General features: G+C 39.7%; 1 protein-coding gene and 1 pseudogene across 4 annotated transcripts in view; one reads left to right on the top strand and one right to left on the bottom strand.

The window, feature by feature from the left end:
- Crppa (CDP-L-ribitol pyrophosphorylase A) overlaps positions 1 to 27,329 on the top strand; it is a 298,812-nt gene that overhangs the window by 117,831 nt on the left and 153,652 nt on the right. For 3 of the 4 annotated variants that reach the window (XM_016002468.3, XM_006983945.4, XM_076550761.1), the window contains one exon: positions 6,001 to 6,046. In XM_016002468.3, the coding sequence (XP_015857954.1) occupies positions 6,001 to 6,046 (46 nt within the window). Of the gene's footprint in view, positions 1 to 6,000; positions 6,047 to 8,800; positions 11,334 to 27,329 lie in introns of those variants that run through there. The other variant, XM_042260702.2, reaches the window with a different exon arrangement.
- On the bottom strand, positions 12,442 to 12,879 carry LOC102914455 (elongin-C pseudogene; annotated as a pseudogene).

Below are 27,329 nucleotides of genomic sequence, written 5' to 3'. Positions count from 1 at the left end.
AGTTGGTAGCTTTAGTGAGCATTTGTTTCGATGAGATTTGATCCTATTTAAGAAGAACCTAAGTGAGTATCTGTCCAAGGTTTTCCCGCAGTATACTTTTAGACGTCTGCAGCTCACACTTGTACTCTGTACACTCTGAGCTAAACAGACTTCTTGTTTCTAAATGTCAAAAATGTCTCCAAGGCACAAGATTTATAGGCAGTTCTTGGAGAAATTTAACAACTCCTTCATTGTCTTCAAATGCGTCCCGAGAAGGAGGCTGGGGTACTTGTGTCATCACGGCATTACTGGGATGAATGACTGGAAGATTCCTTTGGATTGGCACTAGCTTCTGCAGACCCCATTGTTTCAGTTTAAAAGCAAAGCCGTGGAAGCATTTCTGCTTTGCTCTCCACCATTCAGCCTGGTGATATCATGTCTGTTGTTGAGTTTCATCATGCAGTTTTCTCAATCTAGGAAGCAAAGTTCAGAAATACCCACTGTAAGCAAGGGTACTGAGAAACCTCGAAATGACCATGGTGGGAAGGCGTTTTGTTTTGTTTTGTTTTGTTTTGTTTTATAGATAGGAAAGAGAGACTAGCCAGAGGTCTTTGGAGGAAGTCAAAAGCAGTCATGGCTACTTCTAGGGGGGGCGCAGAGAGGAGAGGGGTGGACTGGCCTGTGCCATCTCTAGAAGCAGAGAAAAGAGTAGGAGCAGAGAAAAGCCTCCTGGGTTATAAAGAAAACACTTAGGGACCAGGCCTGCAGGCCGATGGCTTTGGTATTCACCATCGGTACATGCCAGGAGGCAAGTGGCTCTTCCTGCCAGATAGAAACCTGAGAAATGATGAGAGTGAGCGGCAGCTTTCCATTGTCCATCTAAAGCTAAGCCAGGACTGTTGTTTTGGGTTCCCTTTGGACCTGACACCTGTGTCTAACAAATATCCTGTATCTTTCAAGTGTAAGAATTAATAGCTATTTTTTTTTTTTTGCCAAGTATTGGGGTGATGTCTCCTATGAGGTTGTTGTGTGGGGCTAAGTGTGATGTACTCTTACTCGGGAAGGTAGAGGTCACCTTGGCTTGCTTCGGTTTGGGAAGGTCTCTTCTGTGGCTTAGCACATAAAATGAAGAAAATATGTCTAGTATTCCCAGGTGAAGTGCCTGTTGGGAGCTGAGGGAAACATGGCCTGTTTGTGTGAACGTCAGGTTTCTCTTCTGTTGACTTTCTCAGCTAAACCCATGACTCAGAGGACTCACTGCACAGACGCGACCATGTGAAGGAGACCTAACTGAGCTGGACTTGGTGAGGGGCAGGTGTAGGCTAGCGTGACTCTCCCTGTACAAACTGCCCTCACTGATCTTCATGGGCGCTCCAGAGGCTCTAGTGAGTTTGAAAAATAGTCAGTGAGAAAAACATCAACATGTTAGTCCATTACTACAAGAGTTTCTAAAGTAATTATTTCCAATAGTTGGTGTTGTGCAAGGTCAAAGGAAAAGCCCAGATCACGCTGACGGAAGAAAATCAATTTCATCATTTGATCTCACCCCAAAGGCTGAGAAATGCTGAAAACCAACTTCAAAAGTGACCGTCAGGATGCTTTTGTAATGTTTTGTTTCCTTAAAAATAAAGAAAGGACAACTCATTTTTAAAAAAAAGTTAGAGAAGTGAATAACACATCATTTTAAAATTATGACATTTTCCAGTAATATTCCCTTTGAAGTACATTAACTGTTTTATTTAGGAAAAAACAGATTTTCCCCTCTAACTAGGATCTGGCTATGTAGTTCATAGCTCAGGCAAGCCTCAAATCACTGTGTAGACTAACTTGGCCTCAATTCACCCTCCTCCTGCCTCAGTCTCCAGATGCTGGATTATTGATGAGTCATTATGCCTGGGTTTAAAACTGTTCTTAAAAGCATACTACATGTTGATCTGAGTAAAAAAATAAATAAAAAATAAAAAAATGTTAATCTTTGTTATTCGTAAGTAATGGCAGTGTTTTAAGTTTTAAGAATTCTAAAAGCTATTTTAGTATTTGGTGATAAACTTGCATAAGCTTAAAAATCCACTATTAGTATTAATTTGAATTTAGAATGTAGTTTACCTCTCAAAGCCGGAGAAAATAAAAAATGAATAGTTAAATAAGTATATTCTTGATTTCAGTCTGGAGTTTAAGCTCCACAACAGACAATGACTACACAAATTATTTCTTTATTTAGATTAAAAATACTAGGTAGTTTGGAATTCAGATATCTAATTAACCTTAGCTTAAGAAAGAGTTTACACCTAGCTTTACTCAGTTTCACAGAAAGTCCTTGGTGGAAGCGATGTCCCTGGAGGTGAAAGGTCAGCCGGCTTCCTTCATTGCTTGAATCTCAGAACTCTGAGCAGCAGCTAGAGCATTTTATAATCATTTATTGGAACCAGATACACTACATTTGGCAATCTATGGAGTGAGCTTGTTTTTTTTCTAGAATGTAGAATGGCACTGTGGATAGTAACTGCAGTACTGAGGGTCATGGACATCAGTGCAGTGTGCTTTCTTTAGACAGTATTGTGATGCCACCTTTGATTTTATTGAATTGTTAAATAGTCCAGTAGATTTCCATCTTCCTTTCTGAGTTTGCTGTTGCTATATCTCTGAAGAGTAGGCCATCATCAATTACTGTAGGGTAAGGGCCCAGCAGAGGAATCTAATTCATAGAAGTGCTCAGGTCTGCCTGAACTAAAAAGACAGCTGTACAAATCTGTGGATGAGATGATTTCGGGGGAGGAAATCCAACCTTAGATTCTGGTAAGGTACTAGTTAACTGAGCATTTTTCAACTCGAGGTGTCGGTCATTGGCATCACTAATCATCTGAGTATTCAATTGATGGGCCTATTGGACCTTATTATAGTTACTTAATACTGTTTTATTGTCTGCCCCGTGTGGTGGTATTGTGTTCCCCAAAATATTGTGTACCTTAATAAATTTATCTGGGGTCAGAGAACAGATGGCCACTAAATACAAAGGCTAGAAAATGGTGGCACTCACACCTTTAATCCTAGCATTCCAGAGATAGAAATCCCTCTGGATCTCTGTGAGTTCAAGGCCACATTGGAAATAGCCAAGCATGGTGACACACGCCTTTAATCCCAAAAAGCCAGCCTTTAATCCCAGGGAGTGGTGGTAGAAAGCAGGAAGATATATAAGGCGTGAGGACCAGAAACGAGAAGATTTTTGGCTGGTTAAGCATTCAGGCTTTTGAGCAGTAATTCAGCTGAGACCCATTCCGGATGAGGACTCAGAGGCCTCCAATCTGAGGAGACAAGACCAGCTGAGAATCCGGCGAGGTGAGATAGCTGTGGCTAGTTCTGTCTCTCTGACCTTTCAGTATTCACCCCAATAACTGGCCTCGGGTTTGATTTTATTAATAAGAACTTTTAAGATTCCTGCTACATCTGGTGCCCAACGTTCGTGTTACGAATTCATGAAAAAGCTGTTTGCCTGTGGCCTTGTGAGCCCCAGCTCAGGCCCAAGCTACACTCAGGCGGTTGTGGTGGCACACACCGGTAGGATTTGCTGAAGGAGATAGAGGCAGTAGGATCCCTAGTTTGAGCCGGCCTAGGAGGCTTGGGAGAAGATTTGGCCTGGACTGAGCCACAAACAGTGGTGGGACCATGGAAGCAGTGGCTACTGCTCCACATTGCCAGCTCCTTCTCATCGTGTTGGTGACTGCGGTGATGCTGCTACCTGGGACAAAGGGTTTACTGCTGCTGGTTCAGAGAAGAATTGCCAGGACCATTGTGTTACAAGAAAGCATCGGCAAAGGTCAGTTTGGAAAAGTTTGGCAAGACAAATGGTGGGGAGAAATTGTTGTGAAGATTTTCTGTTCTAGGAAAGAATGTTCATGGTTCCGAGAGACAGACATTTATCAGACTATGATTGCTCCAAACCACAGAGGAGGCAAAAAAAAAAAAAAAAGTCTGCAGAAAACCATGACCATGCCTAACAGTGACTTTGAAATTTTCAAAAAGATGACAGGATCCTACAACGATGATTCCACATGGACTATGATAAAGCCATTAAGCCGATTTACACCATGGAAAAATCGACTTTGGACTACAAACTAGTCAGGACAATTTCGAGAGGACTAGTTGAGATGATCCAGCCTGACAGACTACTCAAACAAGGACTTGAAACAAGCCCTAAACTTTCCTATTATCCAGAGACTGGACAAACGATACAGGACTTGATGATTAACCCCAAAATTTTCTTTTCAAGATTCCCTAAAGATATCTTCACCCCTAGAAAGCAAAAAGAAAAAGAGAATATAGATATGAGATAGATCATCGAATCTACTCTAAGAAAAAATATAAAGAAATAATAGGATAAATAGGTAGATCATTGAATCTACACTAAAGAAAAAGGGGAAGATATAAAAATGACAAAAGGTAGACTACTGAATCTATTATGAAAAGAAGAAAGAGAGACTATGGATATGATAAGATAAAAAGGGAGATTATGGAATCTACTTTTAAAAAGGAACTACTTGTTTTAAATATAGATAAGTAATGAAAATTTTTTGGTCTGAGTTTATCAGATGTTACTGGACTGGACATTGTTAATATATATAATGGAGTTTTATCTGAATCTGTCAAATGTTAATGGACTAGACATCATTAATGTAATTTTTGTCTGTATATATTGTATATACTTATTAGTTTTTCTTGTATTAGTTATAAGCTTTCTTTAATTTTAGACAAAAAGAGAGGAGATGTGGTGGTATTGTGTTCCCCAAAATATTGTGTACCTTAATAAATTTATCTGGGGTCAGAGAACAGATGGCCACTAAATACAAAGGCTAGAAAATGGTGGCACTCACACCTTTAATCCTAGCATTCCAGAGATAGAAATCCCTCTGGATCTCTGTGAGTTCAAGGCCACATTGGAAATAGCCAAGCATGGTGACACACGCCTTTAATCCCAAAAAGCCAGCCTTTAATCCCAGGGAGTGGTGGTAGAAAGCAGGAAGATATATAAGGCGTGAGGACCAGAAACTAGAAGATTTTGGCTGGTTAAGCATTCAGGCTTTTGAGCAGTAATTCAGCTGAGACCCATTCCGGATGAGGACTCAGAGGCCTCCAATCTGAGGAGACAAGACCAGCTGAGAATCCGGCGAGGTGAGATAGCTGTGGCTAGTTCTGTCTCTCTGACCTTTCAGTATTCACCCCAATAACTGGCCTCGGGTTTGATTTTATTAATAAGAACTTTTAAGATTCCTGCTACAGCCCCATGCTCTAGCTCCACAATAAAGGAAACCAGTTCTGCAGGTGTTCTGTGTCTGGACTCACTGGATGGCCTCTGGGAAGGATCTGCCAAAACCAGACCTACACACCATGCAGGATACTCTAAGATGAACAGTGTGCCATGCTCATGAGCAAGGTGTTTGCTATTAAGGAAGGATCCTAGGCATACTGTGGTACCCTGTAGATTATTTTTGATAGGAGCTGTGTTTTCAGGCGTGACTAACCTGATTCATAAAGACCTTCACATTTCAGAAGTCCCTTGAAATGTAAATTAGTCTCTGAGCATTTCAGTTTAGAATGGGGCTGGTGACTTTTGTTGTGTGGAGACCCCTTCCTCTTTCAGCCCTCCCCCTCTCCTCTCCCTTCCTCTCTCTACTTCCCCCTCCTTATTTTCCAATATAAAACCTTATAGAGCAGTAGTCTGAATACTTTTGTTTGAACACTTACACATTTTCTTTGATTATAAAACCCTAGGTATACTAATCATATTTCAGTAACCACTGCTATATGCTATCCTCATTTATTCAAAGATATAAGACTCAGATCTTCATAATTTGTTGAAATTGAATTTGATTTAATGTGAATGTCAAATGCTACTTTCGTTTGGAAATTGCCTGTGTTGTGTGTGTACAGTTTCTCCAGGAGGAAGAATTTCCTTGGGGGCTTGTTTTATTACTTTCACATTCCTGCCTGCTCTGTTGAGTCTAATGAGGTTTCTCTGTCCCTCAGGTGACCTACAAACAAGATCTGTATGCAGCCGAATCACTGATTAAGGGTATGTTTGACCTTGTGGCTGTCAGCTTCTGTGTTTGAGGAACCGGGAGCTAGCTAAGGATTTCGTGGGACAGTTAACTCCCAGCCATTTTAGGAGGAAAGCTGCCTGGAGGCCATGGAGATCTCTGATTGTGTTTTGAAAATAATTGTATTTTGTTTTGTTTCCTGCTTGTGAAATACCACTTATTATGCCACATTAGCCTATTAAGTATGAGGCATCAGTACTATTAGAAGGGCAGCTGTAGAAACTGATATTTCAATAAAAATGGTGAAGGTCTCTCGGCTTTACTGCTTAGAAGGCTGTCCCTGCCCCTCAGCACTGCCCTGTCAGAGCACTGGGGGGTGCCCTCCATATGACAGCTTACAGAACTTAGACAAATCAGACCAGATAATTTGTAAAACAAAACAAAACAGAAAAAGAAACTTATTTTTTTCCTGACAATGACTGCAGTAATTTTTTCAAGTTCAGTGATCATGTATGTGGAAACGCCCCTTCTTTCCATCACTGTAGCCTTTAAGGTCCCACATAGTGTGTTTAATAACCATAAAGTACTCTGTGCTGTGCCGGGGCTGTAGTCAGCACCCAAGGACGTTCTCCCTGTGTTCTGCAGGCTGCTTGGTTTCAGAGTTCTCGAGGGCAGCACCACACGGCCGTCACCTGAGCCTTGCGTTTCAGGAGGCTTTGTACCTGCTTTGCTAGCCTCCTAGCCACTCCAACGAGACGCTGGCAACACTGTCTTTACACCTGGACTGTGACCATGAAAAGCATCTCTTGAAGTTGTCAAATGTCACAAGGGATGAAGTGGCCCCTTCCTGAGAACCCCCATTTTAAACACCCAGTCTTACACACCAGAGATGTTCCCTCTGACTCTGAGACAACAGGAAGCTGCTGATTGTTTTCATCAAAATCAGATTCTGGGCAAAATGATTTGCTCCAGTTTTGGCTGTGAAGTAAACTCCTGAATTCAGTCTTGCTGTGTGGGGAAGAGCAGTAGGCCTGGACGCATGGTTTTGGTTTAGAGTTTTAGGAAAGCGGTTGGCCATCAATTGGCCTCACATGTGGAAAGCTGAGCTCTGCTCTAAGCGTGAGGCCGTTTACACTCACCCTCAGATTTGTTTCTCTTCGGGAGTATTTTGTTTCAAACCATTAATGTTATATAATTTGTTTCTGTGTTTGTAAATAGTTAATCTATAACCATAAATCAAAAAGTTGGCATATATTTACATTATCAGCCAGGCAATATATAAATATTTCTTTATGAATGGCTGGCTAAGCCATATTGTGGTTGTTTATACCTTTAACACAAAGAAATAGAAAACTCAGTTTGATTTTATTTCCAAGTAAATTCTGCATTGCTCAAGTAGAGTGCTGGTGTGATGTGAGCAGTATGTAGTTAAGTGTCTCAACTGCCAATTCTCCATGTTGTGATACTTCCCCCACATATTATCATAGCTGGCAGATATGAAAAAAAGAAGTATTTTAAGCTAATTGTTTTCTTATTTAGGTAAGAGTTTCTAACATATTTTCAAAGTATTCTATTTTATTCTGAGAGTGATCTGATGTGTCTAGGTATAAGCAGTTGATTTAGTTGGAAACTCAGGAGTTTCCATATTCTTTAAAGCTTGTATTTCTAAGACTCCAGAGGAGATTCTGATGTTACTGGACCTACATAGGTCTACATCTCTGGGACCTTCATACTCTGCATGTAGCCAAGCCAACAGTCATGGGATTTCCTCACACCCTGAGATTTCAGTCTTCAACCCCCTTTGAATCAGAAGCTATTTGCATAAGAACCTCAGGTAATTATGTCATAAATCAAATTCAAGAGGCATTCTTCTAGGCTGCCCCTTAGAGTCTCCTATAGGTCACATCTATCTAATCTATTTTTTGCTGCGTTGCACATTTGAAGTCTTGCTATAGTATTCCAACTCCAAATGTATATTTCTTCACCCAAGATTACTACCTTCTTCATGACCTGTACTAAATACCAACACTGATAATTGAAGTACCTTTAGAAACAAGAGAAAAGCGGCCGGGCTTTGGTGGTGCACGCCTTTAATCCCAGCACTAGGGAGGCAGAGCCAGGCGGATCTCTGTGAGTTCGAGGCCAGCCTGGGCTACCAAGTGAGCTCCAGGAAAGGCGCAAAGCTACGCAGAGAAACCCTGTCTCAAAAAAACAAAAAAAACAAACAAACAAAAAAAAAAGAAACAAGAGAAAGAAAATTTTTGGAGTTTTGTTTTGGATTTCTAAGGTTGTGAGATGTAGCAGTGTATGGCAGTGTATACCTATAATTCTAGTGCTGGCGAGCCTGACAGGAGCATCCTTGAAGCTCACTGGAAAGCCAGCCTAGGTGAGCTCAGGTTTAGTGCGAGATCCTGCCTCAAAAAGTCAGGTGGAGAGCAACTGATCACGACACCCAGTCTCTGGCCCATATACACCTGCACAGCCACACGCACTCTTGCCACACACATACACAGAGATTGTTAAATATAATGTGGTTAGCAGACGTCTGTTAAGAGCTATTCTCAGGCTTACCTTTTCCAACTAAATCAAGTAGGGTTATCTGTTATTTCCACTGGTCGACAATAAGACCACTACCACAATTTTAGGCAAATTTTGAAACAAACTTTAATTAAATACTGGCCAGGATGATGGACTCTGGCCAGGGCCATTCTGGGGTTCCCAGAAAATGGTGACAAGTCACATTTTGCAAAGGCTTATAAATGCAAACCAATAAATGTATTTCCCTCCAGGTCCCATCAGGGGAAAGCATATATCCTGGCATACTTCCTGCCTGCGTACCTCCAGCCTACATCCAACCAGGGGCAAGAGTACATCCTGATGTGTTTCCCACCTCTGTACTTCCAGCCTACATCCAACCAGGGGCAAGCGTACATCCTGATGTGTTTCCCACCTCTGTACCTCCCATGTGATCAAGCACAGCCTGTGCACAAACTTGTTTAGGAGAGGGAAAATGTGTGGTTTGTTATCTTCCATAAGCAATTAATATAAATATAATTAATATAAATATAAATATAAGCAAAGCCTCCAGCAGTTCAGGAACTCTCTATTCTAGGGCAAGGGGCTTAGAGGTTAGAGGTATTTTTGTTTGATGGGTCGCTTAGACAAAGTAATTGAAACTTAAAACATAACTTTAGAGCTCATTTCCAGGGAAAGCATTTTGATACCCACAGGTACAGATTACAGGAAGAGACTCAGCTCAGCAGTGGTGGGAAGATAGGCAGAGACAGATCCATGGAACTGCCTGCTACCACCCCAGGTGTTCCTTTAAGAATTCTCCTCTAAGGTGAAGTTTACATTCTTGACTTTGCTGCAAGAGGAATTTTAGAATAAGTCAGTATTAAGCAGAATTGGAGTTGATAAGATGTTTTTTAGGTCATGGGTTAGTAGAAAAGTACTTAGGGAAGGCGCACAACCCCAGTGTGGGTGTGGGCTTTTCATGTATTTGATGTCAATGGGTTTTGAAGTTCCATCTTCCCAGAGTTGCTAAGAAACTTAAATGAGATCATTGGGTGGTTCCTGAGATATACAGACAAAAGGATTGAAGGACGAATTGCATTTGGTACTGTAAAACCCAAGATCATAAGAATTGCATGGAAGTTAAGATGTTTTTACTGTCAACAAAAGTTAATAGACTTACTGATGAGACTCCCAGATAACATCTGGGAGAGGATAAGGCAATATTTGGGGGTATACGTATGCCTGAAGCATGTTTCATTGCTGTTTTAATATTAAGTATCTGTATATAAATGAATATTATCTCCACATTAACAGCCTTCAGAGCACATAGCATTAACTGTGCTGGAATTCTTGATTCCCAGTTGCTTTGAGTCTTCATCCAGACCCATGAGTGAGGCACTTCTCTCCTTTTCCATGTCCCTTAATCTTTCCTGTCTTTCTAGCTGCCATCTGTAAGCTAGAGGGCCAAGAAAGTCTGTGGTGTTGTGTCCATCAAAACCCAAAGCTCAGAGTACCAGGATAGCATTATTGTTTGCACTGAAACTGAGACCAATTGGATGTTTCAGCTTCAGTGAGGGAGAATTCTCCCTTCCAGCCTTTCTGTCCTCCTATTCTCATGGGAATTTGGATGGACTGCATGCTACTGTCTTCATGTTGATGAGGCCATGCCTTTGTTTAGTCTGACCATTTTTGTTGACCTCTTCCAGAAACTCTAGCTCCCTCACAGATACAACCAGAGCTTAACAGCTATTTGAGCGGTCCTTTCTCAGACAAATTGTTACATAAAATTAATAATCACATTTAATAAATGGTCAAAGTTGTTTTGTGGTTTATATGTTTTAATTTACTTGTACTCCGTATTGCATCCAAGCAATGATGGTCTTGAACACGCTGGGCAAGCGGTCTACAACTGACCTGCACTTCCAGCCCTCTTTTTACTTTTATTCTGACATTGAGTCTCTCTAAGTTGCCAAGCTGTCCGTTAGCTTCCAGTCTTCCTTCCCATGTGAGCCTCTTGAGTATATGGAACCACAGGCTGGCTTCACAATACACTTAGGAGCACTGATTTCTAACATATTGGGCTTTAACTTTGTATTGAGCATTGCTTGGAGCATTTTGTCTATAGCTCTTTATTATCCCCAAATCAGTGACATAGGTAGTGTTATGGTTTCTATATTATAATACATTCAAGTGTTCTAGGTAACAACTTACTTGAGAATGATGGGAAATAATTTCTTAAATGTAAAGCTCTGCCTTAGGTTGTTTCTCCTGCCTTAAGTAAGTACTTATTTTTTTAATATGGGACCCATAGGCTGCCTGTATTTTTGTATGATCAGAAGCTAATGCACATCATTTATCTGTAATAGTTTTTATTTATTCTTTGATAATTCCTACATGTGGAAATGCATCTTGGTCATACTCATCCCGAACTCACCACTGCACTCCCTAGATATCTTCCTAACACATCCCTTTATTCATGTCTGTATTCAAGTTTCCTTCCCCTCATCCCCCTTTTAACCCTGTGCAGTTAGTGTTGTTGCCTCTCTCACAGAGATTCACCTGCCTCTGCCTCCCTGAGTGCTAGGATTAAAGGCATACACAATCGTTGCCCAGCAACTGATATTCTTTACTTGACCTTGTACAGGATTTATGCAGGTAGTTATAGCTACAATGAGTTCTTGAGTACAATGTCCATCTTATTTCTAGAGATAGTGTTTCTTTCTTTTTTTTTATTAAGAAATTTTTCAAATTCATTTTGCATACCAATTAAAGATCCCCCTCTTTCCTCCTCCCACCCCTCCAGCCTCCCCCTCCCAAGTCACCCCTCATTCCCTCCTACAAGAAGGTAAGGCCTCCCATGGGGAGGTATATTTAGTAGAAGCAGGTCCAAGCCCCTCCCCCTGCCTCCGGGTTGTGCAAAGTGTCCCATCATAGGTAGTGGGCTCCAAAAAGCCTGTTCATGAACCAGAGATGGATCCTGATCCTACTGCCAGGGGGCCCCTTAAGCAGATCAAGCTAAACAACTGTCTTGATATGCAGAGGGCCTAGTCCACTCCCATGCAGGCTCCACAGCTGTTGGTCTGAATTTCATGAGTTCCCACTAGTTTGGTTTGGTTGTCTCTGTAGGTTTCCCCATCATGATCTTGATGCCCTTGCTCATAGAATCCCTCTTCTCTCTCTTTGTCTGGACTCTTGGAGCTCAGCCTGGTGTTTGGCTGTGGATCTCTGCATCTGCTTCCATCAGTTATTGGATGAAGGCTCTATGGTGACAGTTATGGTCTTCACTGATCTGATTCTGGGGGTAAGCCAGTTCAGGCACCCTCTCCATTACTGCTAGTAGTCTAAGCTGGGGTCATACTTGTGGATTCCTGGGAACTTCCCTAGCAACAGGTTTCTCTCTATCCCCATGATGTCTCCCTCTTTCATAGTATTAGCGATACCATAGAACTTCTCATCTTTTGGCTGTCGTATTTTTCTCTTTATTTTCCAAGATGTTTCCTGAGCCTTGAGTTAGAGAAATTGATATGGATATTCTATTTAGGGTGAGCACTAATTTGACACTTATTCTTAGGTCTTTGGTGAGTAATGAGTCTCTGTATTCTGCCCATTTCAGAAAGAGGCTTCTCTGGCCAAGACTGAGGGATGAACTAATACATGGGAATTAACAGAAATATTTAGAAGATACTTTGGCAACTTGTCTGTTTGGTTAAATAATATTACTAGATTATCCATTGGGGCCTATGACTTCCTGAGCAATAAACTTTCACTGTGTAGCTTTGGTGCCTGTCCTGGATCTCACTCTGTAGACCAGGCTGGCCTCAAATTCACAGAGATCCACCTGGCTCAGCCTCTGAGTGCTGGGATTAAAGGTGTGTGACACCAACATCCGGAGAACTTTAATTTTTTTTTTTATTTAACAGTCTAGGAAGTTTGCAACCATCAACAGTTGCAATGCAATTTCTGGTGCAATGTGGAAATCAGGCATCTCAGTGGAGCGCTTAGTATAACAGACCATGTAGGTAAAATATATGCATACTTTCAGTAACAGGTTTGAAGAGATCTCTCTAAAATTAACTTCATTGCTTTTATTCTCAGCAAACTGACCTGGTCCACTCAACATGAACTTTATTGTTCATGATGTTAGCGTATATTATCTTTTTACAATCAATTCATGACCGTCAGAAGATATTACTTTGACATACATGTCGTCAGGGCCTTCACACCCTCATAGGTTTTCTTCTTTCCATCCATTATGTTCTAACAAAAGTCTACTGTGATCTCACAGGAACTTGAGTACTTCCCCCTGGGGTTCTAAGGCACAGGAAGGAACTGCTTCTATTGGGTCACAGCCACTATCTGCAACACATGGAGCTCAGTCCTGAGCAATGAGCTTTTGGAAAGTTTTATAGTGTGACATCAATTTCCTGCTGTGGAGGAGGCCTCAGGTTCATCAGGAAGGTGGTTGGTTACCCTTATTGCCTCCATGCCACTATTGCATCAGTGTGTACAGCATGCCTGGCAGGTTGATAGTGGAGCATTTGGGGTCCAATGTGGGGTAAGACCATTGATGTCTTTTCTTCAGTGATCTGTAGAGCACCTTCTGATACTCTAAAAGGTAGCCCTAGGAACAAAGTTTTCAGATCAGTTTCAGTTTGATTTCTTTATGTCCTGTATCCAAAATGTGTTGTGTCTTGATCATCTAGTTATGGTAGGCATCTAAGAGCAATGAAAAGAGTCTGTGTTGCTGTGGTGGCCTCTGAGATTCCCTGACCAGAAAGTCATAGGAAGGTATCCTGTGCTTAGAATTGAGATTTTCATTCAGTAACCCATGTCTTCTGGGAAAAGCGTTGTCCACTCTTTGTCCAGGGTTCCTGGAAACACATCATTTATTATGTTGTATCAGCAGTGGGATTTGAGTCACCACAAAATGAAACTTATAATATATAAATGTTTATGTTCACTGTGATAAATATTAATGTTTCTAGTTATTTTAAGTTCATGGTTCATTTTGTCACAAAATTATATACCAAAATAAATATTTTTATTTGAAGAATTTTATGGATTTCAGTGTTGGTAACAGTTTCAATATGTGTTGAACCTGTTTCAGATCATGGTTCAATAAGCATGGAAGGAATATCTAATTTTCTTTCCTTTCTATCTGTTGTTACTGCTTTGGGTGCTGTGGATATCACTCTATGTAAATAAAACACTGATGGCCAATGACCAGGCAGGAGGTAGGTGGGACAAGGAGAGAGGAGAATTCTGGGAAGCGGAAGGCTGAGGGAGAGAGACTGCAGCCACCGCGAGGAAAAGAGCATGTAGAGACGCCGGTAAGCCACTAGCCACGTGGCAAGCTATAGATTTATAAAAATGGGTTAATTTAAGATAAAAGAACAGTTAGCAAGAAGCCTGCCACGGCCATACAGTTTATAAGTGATATAAGCGTCTGAGTGATTATTTTATAAGTGGATTGTGGGACTGCGGGGCTTGGGGAACCTGGAGAGAAGCCCTCCAGCAACAAATGGCGCCCAACGGCTCGAGTTTCCACCTTAAACCTGAAAATATTTAATAACCAATTCTAAACAGAGCCAAAACCAGGTTCCTGCTTCTTGTCTCATATGAGCAGCTAGACGCCGCAAAACGCAGGTTTGAACACTGGCGGGTTCCTGGCGGGTGCGTTTGACCGGCAGTATGGCGGAAATGAGGCATCTGCCAGCGGCAAATTAAGCTGTGTGGTAGATTTAGTCTTTACTAGTATTTAAAAAAAAAAAAAAAAAAAAAAAAAGAGGTTTCTGGGCTACATGCTGCTTTGATAAAAGCTTAGACCCACTATTTCTGAGACTTGATGACTCCCAGAGCTGGCGGAAAACGTACCACTGCCATGTTGGGAAGCTGAAGTGGGCGGAGCCAGCAGCCACAGCGCCGTTTCAGGCTTACAATGGTACAGTTTAAAGCAATAGGCTCAAGGCTCAAGGTAATATAAAACATAAGCCACATAAAGATGGCTACCACACAGAGAATCTGGATTATGTTCTCTTTGATATTCATAACTAAAGAAAAACATTTGATTACAAAACCTGTTGAGTTATGCCAAAATGTATATTTTAAAGGTACCTTGACTTCAAAATTTGGATATAAGGATATGTTACTTTGGAAAAGAGGTTCTGCTTTTGTTTCCACAGAAAGCCAGAGGCTGTGGACTTGTTCCAGATTAAGATACATCAGGTTTCACCAGCCAAGACCCCCTGAAAGGTCTCCGATGACACCATGGCCCAGATGATCCAACATCCAGACCGGTTTCAAGGCAACTGGTTCACACAATACAGCCTCACGGACTACTCCATAGGTCTAAAATTTTCTTTGTATCCCCATAAGATACAGCGCCCCCCTCCAGCAGGAAGTAGTAAGAGATGCTACGCCCAAATTCCCAAATATACCAAGCTGGCTTTGGAGGTGGAATTGGCTCGCTCCCCCTCTAAACCCAGACATATTGCTTTAAAAAAAAAATGGTTAATTGATTCTTGTGTCCCAAATCAGAAGAGCCCTCTGGTGTGGGACAGAGAAAAACCAATATTTTTATTTAAAACAGGTTGATTATAAATGTGATCTCTTTCAAAAAAAAAAAAAAAGAAAAGGGGATATGATATAGATATATAGGAGGATATGGAGATGATAAGATAAAAGGGTAGATTAATGAACCTACTTTTAAAGAATAACTTGTTTAAAATGTTTTACATTGGTATAGATTTTAGTTTATGTTTAAAATGTTTTACATTGGTATAAATTTTGGTTCATTGATACAAACTTGAAGTTAATTTTGTTATACTCTCTCTATATATGTATATATTTCTATTCTTGTTTGAGGTGTTGTGTTTATATAACTCATTTAAAATTGTAATGGATAATTAAAAAATAGATTAATAATTAGTCATCTATGATAATCATATCTGTAGCCATGTTAGTTAAGTCTTCTAGGTATACATAGATATATTTCAGATAGATAGGTAATCTTCAAACACTTCATAGACCTGGAGAATATGGCATTTAAATAACTTAGAATTCTGTTGATGTGAGACACAATTGCTCCTGGCTGCACCAATTGATCCCGAGAGAATGTTGGGCTTCTAAGACATTTCCATTCAGAAGTTTGTCTTTTTGGCACAAAATGGCCTACTGGGCAAAGAACTGCCCTTGCCTTGACGGCTGACAGTACAAATGCAATGCTGTCCTTTCTGGACAAGCGGGACACAAGGAAAGCGACCACTGTACTCTGCCAAGACAGGGTAAGATGGTCTCTCAGAATTCCTGCTTCTAAAAATGGTCTGTCAGATACTCTAGGCCTGTAGCCAATTTGAATGCACCAACAATGCTGAGAAACATCAGGTGACTGTCCAGGCTGCCAGCTGTCTTGGTCTACTCTTGCAAGATTCCCGAAGTTGCTTGCATCCGTCTACCATTTCTCAGGTACCATTATGTTCCTTCTCAGGTCTTTGATGTGGTTGAAGGCTAGATAGTCGTAATTTCCTCAGTTATGATAAAAGATAAGTTAGCTATAAAACCTTAAACTCACAAATATAAGATAGATAGGACATCTTCTTTAATATTGTAACTATAATTCTTGCTCGGTAATTGTTTTGTTATATGTAATTTTACCATGTTAAAGTTAAAACCTTCCTTTTTAAAAAAAAGAAGAAAGGGGAAGTGCTGTGGATATCACTCTATGTAAATAAAACACTGATGGCCAATGACCAGGCAGGAGGTAGGTGGGACAAGGAGAGAGGAGAATTCTGGGAAGCGGAAGGCTGAGGGAGAGAGACTGCAGCCACCGCGAGGAAAAGAGCATGTAGAGACGCCGGTAAGCCACTAGCCACGTGGCAAGCTATAGATTTATAAAAATGGGTTAATTTAAGATAAAAGAACAGTTAGCAAGAAGCCTGCCACGGCCATACAGTTTATAAGTGATATAAGCGTCTGAGTGATTATTTTATAAGTGGATTGTGGGACTGCGGGGCTTGGGGAACCTGGAGAGAAGCCCTCCAGCAACATTTGGGTTTAATAGTTGTATGGTAACAGATACAGGTATAGTTTTTTTTTTTTTTTTTTTGGTTTTGTTTTTGGTTTTTCGAGACAGGGTTTCTCTGTGTAGCTTTGCGCCTTTCCTGGAACTCACTTGGTAGTCCAGGCTGGCCTCGAACTCACAGAGATCTGCCTGGCTCTGCCTCCCGAGTGCTGGGATTAAAGGCGTGCGCCACCACCGCCCGGCCTACAGGTATAGTTTTTGTCCTTGAAGATTTAAAGTTATCAGAATGTATGACCTTCCCCTCTCACCATATTGTCTTTCTGCTTGCAAAAGATGCACAGCTGTATTTGGTCTATGTGTCCATCCATCCCTATGCCATTAAAACTACTGCTGTAATGTAGAACTAGTGTAACATATGTGTGTGGTTTAAGGGCACATAGCACTCATGCCAGGCTCTTATATGAGTTAGCTCATTTATTCTTCAGTATAATATTACTCCTCACAATTTGCTGGTAGGATGGCTGAGATGGAGGCATATTCTTCTGTGTTTCAAAACTGTCAAGAAAATAATCTACGATTCAGATACAGGTCTTCTGTGTTTCAAAATTGTTAAGAACATTATCTACAATTCAGATACAGGTCTGCATTATCCACATCTCAACTTTTGGGGTCGTGTTCTCATTTCACTTCTAACCATGCAGACCCACTTGGCCAGGCATGAGAGGTAATCTTGTGTTGGAACACAAGACCATGAATGAAGCTGTGTGAGGAGAGTTCTGAGCTGGTGAGAAAAGTGCGCATAAACAGACAAGAGTCTGCACACGGTTTGTTCTTGGATGTGCTTTCATGCCCCTCCCAGGTGTAATAATGAGAATGATTTTTCCTCAGATTACCCATCACCTTACCCATTATTATTCAGGATGATGTCTCCAAGCATGACTTGTCCTGTAGAAGCCTAAATTTATGTGGTCTTGCCCTTGTGACTGTATACAGTTTGAACGCAAGTGAACTTTGCCCACATGGACCTTGCCTAACCCTTAGAATGCTCTCAGAATGTAAATTGTCTGAGACCCTTAATAAAGGTGGCTATTGCATGAATCGTTAGTCTGCCTCATTTTTTACCCCACTCTCCTAGGTTCAAGAGTGGTAACAACCTTGGATCCAAAAGCTTTCTCAGTGGACACCCTGGCGGTTTTTAAATTTAACCTGTCTAGATTTCATGCCTTTGATCAGGACTGTGCCTTTAGCTGATCTTCTGGAGAATAAAGATTTTGCCTCTTAGTTCTTTTCTAGAAAGTGCCTGGTGCTGCTTACATCACAGATGCAAAATGGATGATAAGTAAATGAAAACTTTCTAGACATGGCCAGTGAGAGCATAGAAATAAAAAACGACATGGAAGTATAATAGCTTAAAAATGAGCAGTTGTGTGGTGTTTAGACTTTTTAATTTTTATTTTTATAAATCCAGTCTGTATAGACAATACCTTCCTAATTTAGGGTAGAACTTGTGACTTTTCCCATGCTAGAATATGTTTGCTGAATATTCTGTAATTTGGTATATTTCAGCTACTTTCCTCTTGAATACTAATTATTGGTGGGCAGCAAGGACTTTGATGTGGCTACTTTCTTTTTGCTTAGTATTTTTCACACTATAAAACTTTGCTCTGATAAATAAAAAAAATATCTTTTGTCAGATGCAGGAGCCTTTTCTCCTGGCACGTTTACTACTTACCAGAATAAAGGTATTTGGTCCATCTTAATTTATAATCAAGTCAACATCTTTGGTTTAGTATGGAAATTTTATTGGTAGGAAAACAAAATCTCATTTCATTAATATTTGAGTTAGGTCTTTAACTTCAGGTGAGCATATGACTCACATCTCCAAACAGGAATAAATTTCCCAATCTAATTTTTATCTTCTGCTATTTTTTTAACTTGATTTAACTGAGCATCATTCCGTACATGGGTTCCTACTTCTGGTGCGCCACAGAAAGATGTCTGGAGAGTGGTAGTCTCATGGCTGTCTTTCATAGGGTCTGTCCTAAAATACAGTTAGCTACAAATTACTGTCACACTTATATAAAACAATGCAACCCCAGCATTTTATTTTCCTAAGATAGTGTGTTAAATTTGGTCCATGTTATTTAGTGTTTAACTCTTTCCAGCTTTTATTCTGAGTAAAAATGAAAACAATATTTTCAGAGCTGTGTGATTAATTAGTACAACAAAACTCTGGGCTGACTGATACGTTTGTAAACATCCACTGAACAAAGAGTACTGTATTTCCCCATCCCTGCCACCAACTGGCTGAGCCCACCCAAGCCTGCTCTGCATGTTCAGACAGCCCCAATGATGTTAAAGTGCTAACAGACGCCAGTGCTAGCATATTTTATCTCGATGTACACAAGCCGTACAAACAGTCTCAAACCACACTTGATTTAATATGCTGACCATATCTTGGCAAAAGGGTCAATATTCTAAAATCTTTCTAAGAAAAGAGCCCCTATGGAATTTCTTCATTAAAAGAGCATAGTTATTTTTTCAATATTGCCCTTCAGCAAGCCTAATAATTCAGTTTTGTGACTAAAGGGTATTATAAAAATTCATTTTATTCTGTCCTGGTGATAATTGTACAAACTTGAGTAAACTTATGCTATAAAAATGGCTTGTGGGTGCCTCTTTTCATATGATGCTTTATATAAAAATACAAAAAGAGAAGTTAAAATTGAAAATCATTTTTAGCTGCTTTTAGTTAGAATTGGTTAATATTAATTCATATAAAGATCTGTGTCTTTTTCCTCGTCATCGTTTATTTTTTTCCCATTGTTTTATTTAAAAGAAGAATTGATTTGTTTGAAATGCAACTTCTTTTACTGGCTAATAATTTTACATTTTATTTGGAAAATATAGCTCCACCTCCCAGTTTTGAATGTCAATGTGCAGGTGCCCTTCTTTCCCAGTAATTAGAAAACCAAATCTGTGTTCTCATTCTTGTTTTCCCTCGTCTTGTTTAAAGACTCTGCTGATAGGAAAGCATTTGCCTTCCTTTGTGCACACATGGAAGGATGCAGAGATGCTTCTAGATCGGCTTTGACTGGAGGGAAGAAGATACATTACATAGGAACACATTGGGATCAGCATTATGGAAACTTAGGACTTATTGTGTTGGCTTTGGTGTCTTACGCACATGGAAAATGGATGGTTTCATTTTGTAAGGGTTCTTTAACATTTACTTAGTATTGTGATTTGAAGTACAAAATTTTTTTGAAACTTGTGAATGAAGTTGAAAAGATGAGCCAGGGGCAGTCAGGTTCCCACTGGGTACAGCTGGATTGCTCTCCATCTGTGGTATGTTCTTGTCAGAGGCCCCTTGTTAGTCTCAGTGAGGGCACCGTTCATATTAACCATGCTTCTTTGGACAATGCAAAGTGACAGCTAAGATTTACTCAGAAACCTTGCTTTTTGATGTTTCTCGTTTTTGACTGATACTTAATTTCCCACATTTCCCCCATTAATACCAAGTCTTCTTTGTACATAATAGTTTTTGTTCTTTACTGTCTTGTAAACAGTGCTGTGATGGTATCTTGTGTGAATATGTGAGAACATTTGCGTCAAGAACATTTGCGTCAAGCTTTCATTAATAAGAATAGGAAGGCTGTAACAATTTAAAAGGAACTTGGTTTCTTCAGCATTTTATTGTTAAGAAAGATGTAAATTAGAAAGTTAAATATTTGGGTCAAGATTAGAGAAAATTGAGTTTTTTTGTTTGTTTAATCTTATAATTTTCTTAATTTGTCATCAGTGAAATGTCAGTTCAAGGACAGGCAAGGAAGTGTATCATTTTAAAAATGTCAAAGGTCACAGTGAGCTACTAAGCATCAAGTAAGATGGTACCAGATAGAAGCCAGTCACTTGTGCCTCACTCCGCGGTAGGTGTTACAAAAGCCCCAACCCCAGGTGTGACATGTATGTTCAAAGTAATGACACATTTTTTAAGTATATAGATGTATCTTGAACCTTAGAAGAGAATATTTCTTTCAAATTTACTTTTCTAAATTGGGAAGGAATATATGCTTAAAAGGGAAAATAATATGCTACCAGAAAATAGTACAACATGTATGTGGCTTCACTTAAGTATGTGCTAAGACAAGATACCACATGCACACTGCTTACACTCAATTCCAAGGAAGGACATTTCATTCTGGCACCTTGTGACTAATTTTAAAATGTGGTTAAACATTTTAAATGTGGTTACAACAGCTTTTAACAAAATCTGCCTCAATGTGACTGTGCTTCAATTTCAATGTGCACAGATCAGTGTAGCTTTCTCCACACAAGGCTGCTCTAACATCATCACATGTATTAATGTCCTTGCAAGCCTGTATTTCCCGATTTCTTGTATTGATGGCACATTGATTATGGTCCCTTCGTTTGCTGCCCACCTTCCATCCTCATACACTAACAGCCTCCCCTGTCCCGATGATGAGAAACCTTAAGATGTAATTGAGATGGTGTATTCAGGCTCAGTAGTGGTGCCACGTTTTCTTTTCTCCTCTTCTCTCCTTATGGAGCCCAGGTTGGCTTGACCTCATGGTGTTCTGCCTTATCCCCTTGAGTACTGGAACTATAGGCTCATGTCACTCAGTGTTTCTCACTTGTGAGTCTGTTTGATGCCACTCTTAATCTTTGAGGGACAGAAAGCAGAACCTATTAAGTTCTGATTCCTAGAGCTCAACAGGAGATGGAAGATGCTGCCCTTACTTTGAATGGATTAGTGCTTCGGGTACCAAATATCTTTCAGAAATAACTACCTGTGGATTAAACATAGGTAAACTTATTTACCTGTAAACTCCAAAGCTTTGACATGAGAGGCTAACCTAGTAGAAAAGGAGGCCTGCTGGAATAAACTTGAAGCATCACAGAAATTGACAATGTAGCCCTGGAGTCTCTTGCCTCTAGAACTAACCAAATGTTGCTGGTGTTTCACTTTATTTATCTGAAGGGAAAAAAGATGGGGATGGCAAATTAAATTTGGTCTTCCTTCATAACCTTTTGAATTTATTGACTATAAATCTTTTTGCTCGTGAGAGATTTGTGTTGGAATATTGCTTGAATTTCACCTTCCTGAAAGAGTATCACGTGTAACATCCCATCATGTTTCAAAAGCACTGACTCGTGTAGCACTTCCTGAATTGGTATTTTAAGATATTTGACAGGTAATCCCACCATGTGTGTGTGAGCCTAGCAAAATGACCTATACTGACTCTTTTCCCTGGGAGTTCAGACTTGCACAGTTTTCTGGATACCAAGCACCATTGTTTGTATTAATATTCTGAATATAAGATAATACTATCCTGTTATAGTCTGTTGTAAAATTTTGGGTCCTATTCAAATTGTTTGTGTTTCAGTAGTAAATTCACACAGTTCCTGATGGTTCCGGTTGTAGCTATCTCGAGTTGTGTTTCCAGTGTCCGTTGCATTTCTCAACGCTCCTCTGGTTTTGTTTGGATCAGTCTCCTGTGGTTCTGCTCTGTGACCTGTCAACCACCTTGTTTATCACTCATACCCCCTTTAAGAGTCTGCAGCACGATATTTTGTGTCAAATCAATTTGTGTACAGCTCACAGGTACACCTGGGAACTGAGTTTATGAATGGTCCATACTGTTCCACCACTATGTCTCTTCCATCCCTTCTCCCTTTTCAACATTGTCCTGGAAAAATGAGACCTTGCCATACTCCTTCACATTTCCATTGACGCTGCTCCTGTCCAGAAGAGGAGAGGAAGAAGAAACAGTAACAGTGTGCACCTACGTTCCAAAGCCACTACAACTCCTAATCAGTGGGAATGAACCCTCTGCGATTATTCAGTCTGCCCTCCCCGAGTCGCTGTTGTTGTCATGGCCACCACTGACAGGATTGTTTCCAGGAAAACACGGAGGTGCTACACTAACCAATGCTCTTGAAATATGGCAACAATCTCAGATAGTAGAAATACAAGGCGTCAAACAATAATTTTAGAACTGACAAAAATATATCCACATTGAAGAATAGCTTGCTGTGTAGTCCGGAAGTCAACATTTAGTGCTTCCTCAAATGCTCTCCACTGTACTTTTTCAGGGAGAGTAGCTCACTGATTGACAAGACTTGCTAGCCAGTGAGTTCCATGGACCCACTCCCCTCTCTCTCCCTTCCTCCCTCGCCAGGGCTGTTTGGTGTGGGTTCTAGAAGTTGTCATTCTCTGTGATAAATGCTTTGCTGACTAAGCTGTCTCCCCAGCCCAAGATACTTTCTAAATGAGGAGAAGCAGTGTGGGTAAAAGGACGGATGCATATTCGGGTTATCGTTTCCCCCAGATCTTTACAGTCCAGACCCGTGCCTTATTCAAACGTAGAAGTCACCCAAATTTATGGTAATTTCTTCACTACCCCCTTCAATGTATCTGTGTGTACATGAATGCTCTCATTTCGTAGCCTTGAGCTTGTAATTCTTTAGTCTGGGACGCCCAAGTGCTGAGAATGCAGGCAGGTGCCTCTGTGCCTGCCTCCTCTTATCACAGTTGATGTTTGAGATGGCTTCTTGCCAGTAGCTGTGACTGAACTGATACTTGCTGTGTTTGTAGCCCAGGCATCCTTGAATCCATGGCACTCAGCTTTCCAAGAGTTGAAATTATCATCATGTACTATCATGCCCAGTTTTCTTATCATATTTTGTGTGTTGTTTTTAAAACAAAAGACATTTTAAGTTTATTTAATGTATCCTTATGTGCTTTTTTTTTTTTAAGTTTTATCTTTTGTTTTGGCCTGTAGGTGATCTGACTATTGATCCTAGTCTAGTCATGTGTGGTTCAGTGCTGTGTGTTTCTTTGTCTTTGATAATATGACAATTGGATTCTGCAGCTTGATCGAATTTAGAGTTTTATTTTCCCTAAGACAAGAGAAGGCAAAGGTGGTTAGAGGTTCTTCCTAACAACCTCTGACACTGACTTTGTACCTGTTCTGGAAAGAGTGTGAATCATGGCATTTTAATTGTATTAATTAGTTTTCATATATTAGATACATCCTTACATAATTTAACGATATGTGTGTGTGTGTGTGTGTGTGTGTGTGTGTATATGTGTGTGTGTCTGTGTCTCTGTGTGTGTCTGTGTATGCCTGTGCCCATGCATGCACACAGGCCAGAAGTCAGAGACTTTCATGCAGAAAAAAAGTTAAAATGTGTGTGTTGTGTGTGCATGTGTGTATTTATGTGTGTGGTGTATATATATAGATGTGTGTGTGTGTGTGTGTGTGTGTGTGTGTGTGTGTGTGTGGTAGGTATGTATATGTGTGTGGTGGGTATGTGTGTGAGAGATGTGTATGTGTGGTTTGTGTATACGTGTGCGTGCGTGTGCGCATGTGCACGTGTGTGCGCATGTGTGTATGTGTGTGTGTGTGTGTATGTGTACATGTGTATACCTCTGTCTCTGCATGCATAGAGGCCAGAAAATGTCCTACACTGTCCTGCTTTATCGTGCTTTGCCTTCTTCTTTTGACATAGGGTCTTTCACTAAAGCTGGAGTCAGGCAAGCCTCAGTGATTGTCTTGTTCCTGCTCTTCCATTCCTGGATTTTTATGTGGGTGTTGGGAATTCAGACTCAGGCCCTCTTGCTTTTCGAGTGTGTGGTCTACCTACTCAGCCATCTCCGTGTTTCATTGTGACTCAGTTCTGAGAAAAGGGGTTACTAGAACTAGAATGGCCCATAATTATTCACTGGTTTGATTTAATGATGCATACTTTATCATCTTGGGAAGTCAGTGCTAATAATGTCAACATTTCAATAGTGAGATAAATCTTTTTATGTATACTTTCATTTATTATCATAATTTTTACATTCAGACTCTATGTAGACATTATAAAATGGGGTCGGAGATGTAGCTCAGTAGAAGAACATTTGTTTGACTTTTCTTAAAAATTATCTTTTCTCAGTTCAGACTTGAACACACTACCAGGGTATGACCTAATGACTTCCAGAAGCATCTCAGATATTTAATTGAATTTTTATAAAACTTCGTTATTAAATTCTTGTCCAGTTCCTGATATCTATAATTATTAAACGTGTTGTCATTTTCATATGCCATCTTTAGAGTATTGGGAAAACTGCTAAACTGTAAACCTTGGTGAGACTTGCAGATAAAGTGCTGGCATTTTGGGGTTAGTTTTCTTTCACTGTTTAATATAAGAAGTACGAAGACTCAGTACATGGGTGGCTCACCGTGTCTTTCTAAACTCTTCTTTCTCTAGTTGCCACCCTATCCACGAAGATTAAAGAAAACTGAAATATTACCTCAGCAGAGTCACACTGCTGGAGGGGCTAATTAGCTATGGGAGGCAATTTGCATATTTTTTAAAGAGGGGAAGCTTTTATAATTCTCAAATTATACAAAGTTAGTGTCAGCTAAGCAGAGATTCAGTCTGGCTGCATGTTGGGTCACTTTTGGAACTTCACAAAATTCAGGCTAGAAACTTGAGTCGTTAGGAAATCTGTGTATTTGAAGAGTTTGAAGGTAGGAAAGAGGGCTGGCTATTAGTAACTTCTAATATTCAGCCAGACAGAGGAATTGAGTTAGGAGAGATAATTGAAGATTTTTATTAGTCTGCTCTTGGGGTAAGAAAAGATTGAGAAATTGCCATTTTGAATAGAGGATATATACATGTGGTCCATAGAAAGTACAAGAAGTAGTTGGTGTGTCAGACCACTGTGTGGTCTACAAAGGGTGGGAACTTTGTTAGAGGAGCCGACCACACAAAAAGTACCATATTGTCGCTGTTTCTTGACCTCAAATCCAAATCATCCTCACTTAGGTTTTGCTCGCATGATCTTTAATGGGTAGGGATGGGAATTTCAATTTCTTTTACTCTTAATATATTTTATGTGTTTTTTTGTATCTTATTTGTTTTATAAGATGAGGACACTTTTTATTCTAAAATGTTTTCAAGTTTAAAGGTTCAAGAACCTCACAGATAACTCCTGTGCTTTTACCTGGTTTCACAGATCCATGACATGATAATTTTTTGCTTCATTTACTTTATTATTCCCATATGAGTCCTTCACTTCCCATCCAAATAACTGTGTGTTAAGTGGGTGATAAATTAGGTGTATGCATTTATATTGTTACACAGCACTCTAATACTAAATATTTTTTTTCTGAGAAAATGCTAATACAATGGTTAGTCCTTTGGCAAGTAAAATAGTAAAAGCTTGAGTAATTATCACCAAATGAAAACAGAACATTAAGTTCCTGTGAGCATTGAAATCACTAACACTCTTTGTTAACAGTCATAAGAATCTAGATGAACACAGTTTTAGACAAATACAATGTATTAAACTGATACAGAATAGAGCTTATGAACACTCGTAATTTAAAACAACAAATCTACTCATGAGCTCTAAAAATTACATAAATGATAACGGTCCTATACAATTTTCTGGAAAGTAGATAAAAACACTTCTTATCTTTAAATAATTTAACTATTTATTATAAATATGATAGGACTTAATGGGAATATAAAATTTTGTTAAAAAATTCTTAGACACAATTATAGTTTGGCAAGGAGAAAATACTTTAATCATCCTATGTTTATATGTATGCAAAGAAGACTAGAGGTTATAAATACACTTAACAAAATTACTGTAAGATCTACATAAAAATAATTTTGCACTGAAATAGAAAATAAAATTAGAGTGTCAACTGATAGTATTACCAATGAAGAATTGAAAACAAACTGTAAAATGATGCTGTGCTAGATGCTATAAACCACTGTTAGGAATAATTAAGGAAGATATCAGGAGATTCGGGACTGACTCGTGATCATTGAAAGACTTGGTATTTTAATATTGTTATTTCTTTAAAAACTCCGCATTACCGAAACTGAATGGAAAATTTACATGGCAATGAAAGATTCCTGAGTAAAAGTTCTATACTTAAAATATCTGAAATACTGTCTAAAATAAATGCCAAATGTAATTAAAATTTATTTTTTAGTAGACTTTTGTTTTAAAGTGGTGGAAGACAGCCGGCTTTAGTTTTGTTACTAGGGATTTACACTGAGCAGAGGGGTGTACTTGCATAGGAATATATAATAAAACAAAGAAGGAACGATTTATATGTTACTTGTTACTTTTTTACTTGAAACAGTTCTTAATTATCTGTAGTTTATCAATGTCAAAAATGATCGTAGTGCCGACACACTGATTGTTGACTTGGCAGGTCACTTTGTAGTCATACATTCAACATTTTGGGCATTAGAAACATTTAGAAATGTTTCTAGGCATTTGCAAGGATGCTGGAGAGCCATGTTTCCTTCCTTGTTTAAGTTTATGTATATCGATTGTGTTGACTTCATTTCAAAAGACTCTGGTTGGAGGATGGTTACCTTGTCAGCAGAGTCTTTTGGGAGGGATCGCATGACCTTGGCCTCACTGGATATCCTGCCTTAGCCTTTCCTGCTAAAGATCTCCTAGTAATTTTGCTGCCTATTGATCACATTATGCTTATGGGTCCTTTTCTTACATCAACCTATTTTATCTTATTTGCATTTTTTTGTTTTTTGTTTTTTTTCAAGACAGGGTTTCTCTATGTAGCTTTGCGCCTTTCCTGGAACTCACTTGGTAGCCCAGGCTGGCCTCAAACTCACAGAGATCCCCCTGGCTCTGCCTCCCGAGTGCTGGGATTAAAGGCGTGCACCACCACCGCCCGGCTATTTGCATTTTTATTTCTGTGAATTTCTTCAAATTCCTTGCT

Source organism: Peromyscus maniculatus, chromosome 14 (genome assembly GCF_049852395.1).
Source record: "Peromyscus maniculatus bairdii isolate BWxNUB_F1_BW_parent chromosome 14, HU_Pman_BW_mat_3.1, whole genome shotgun sequence".
Lineage (NCBI taxonomy): Eukaryota > Metazoa > Chordata > Mammalia > Rodentia > Cricetidae > Peromyscus > Peromyscus maniculatus.
Note: the sequence above shows the minus strand (reverse complement) of the source record. Positions and strands in the feature narration are given on the sequence as shown.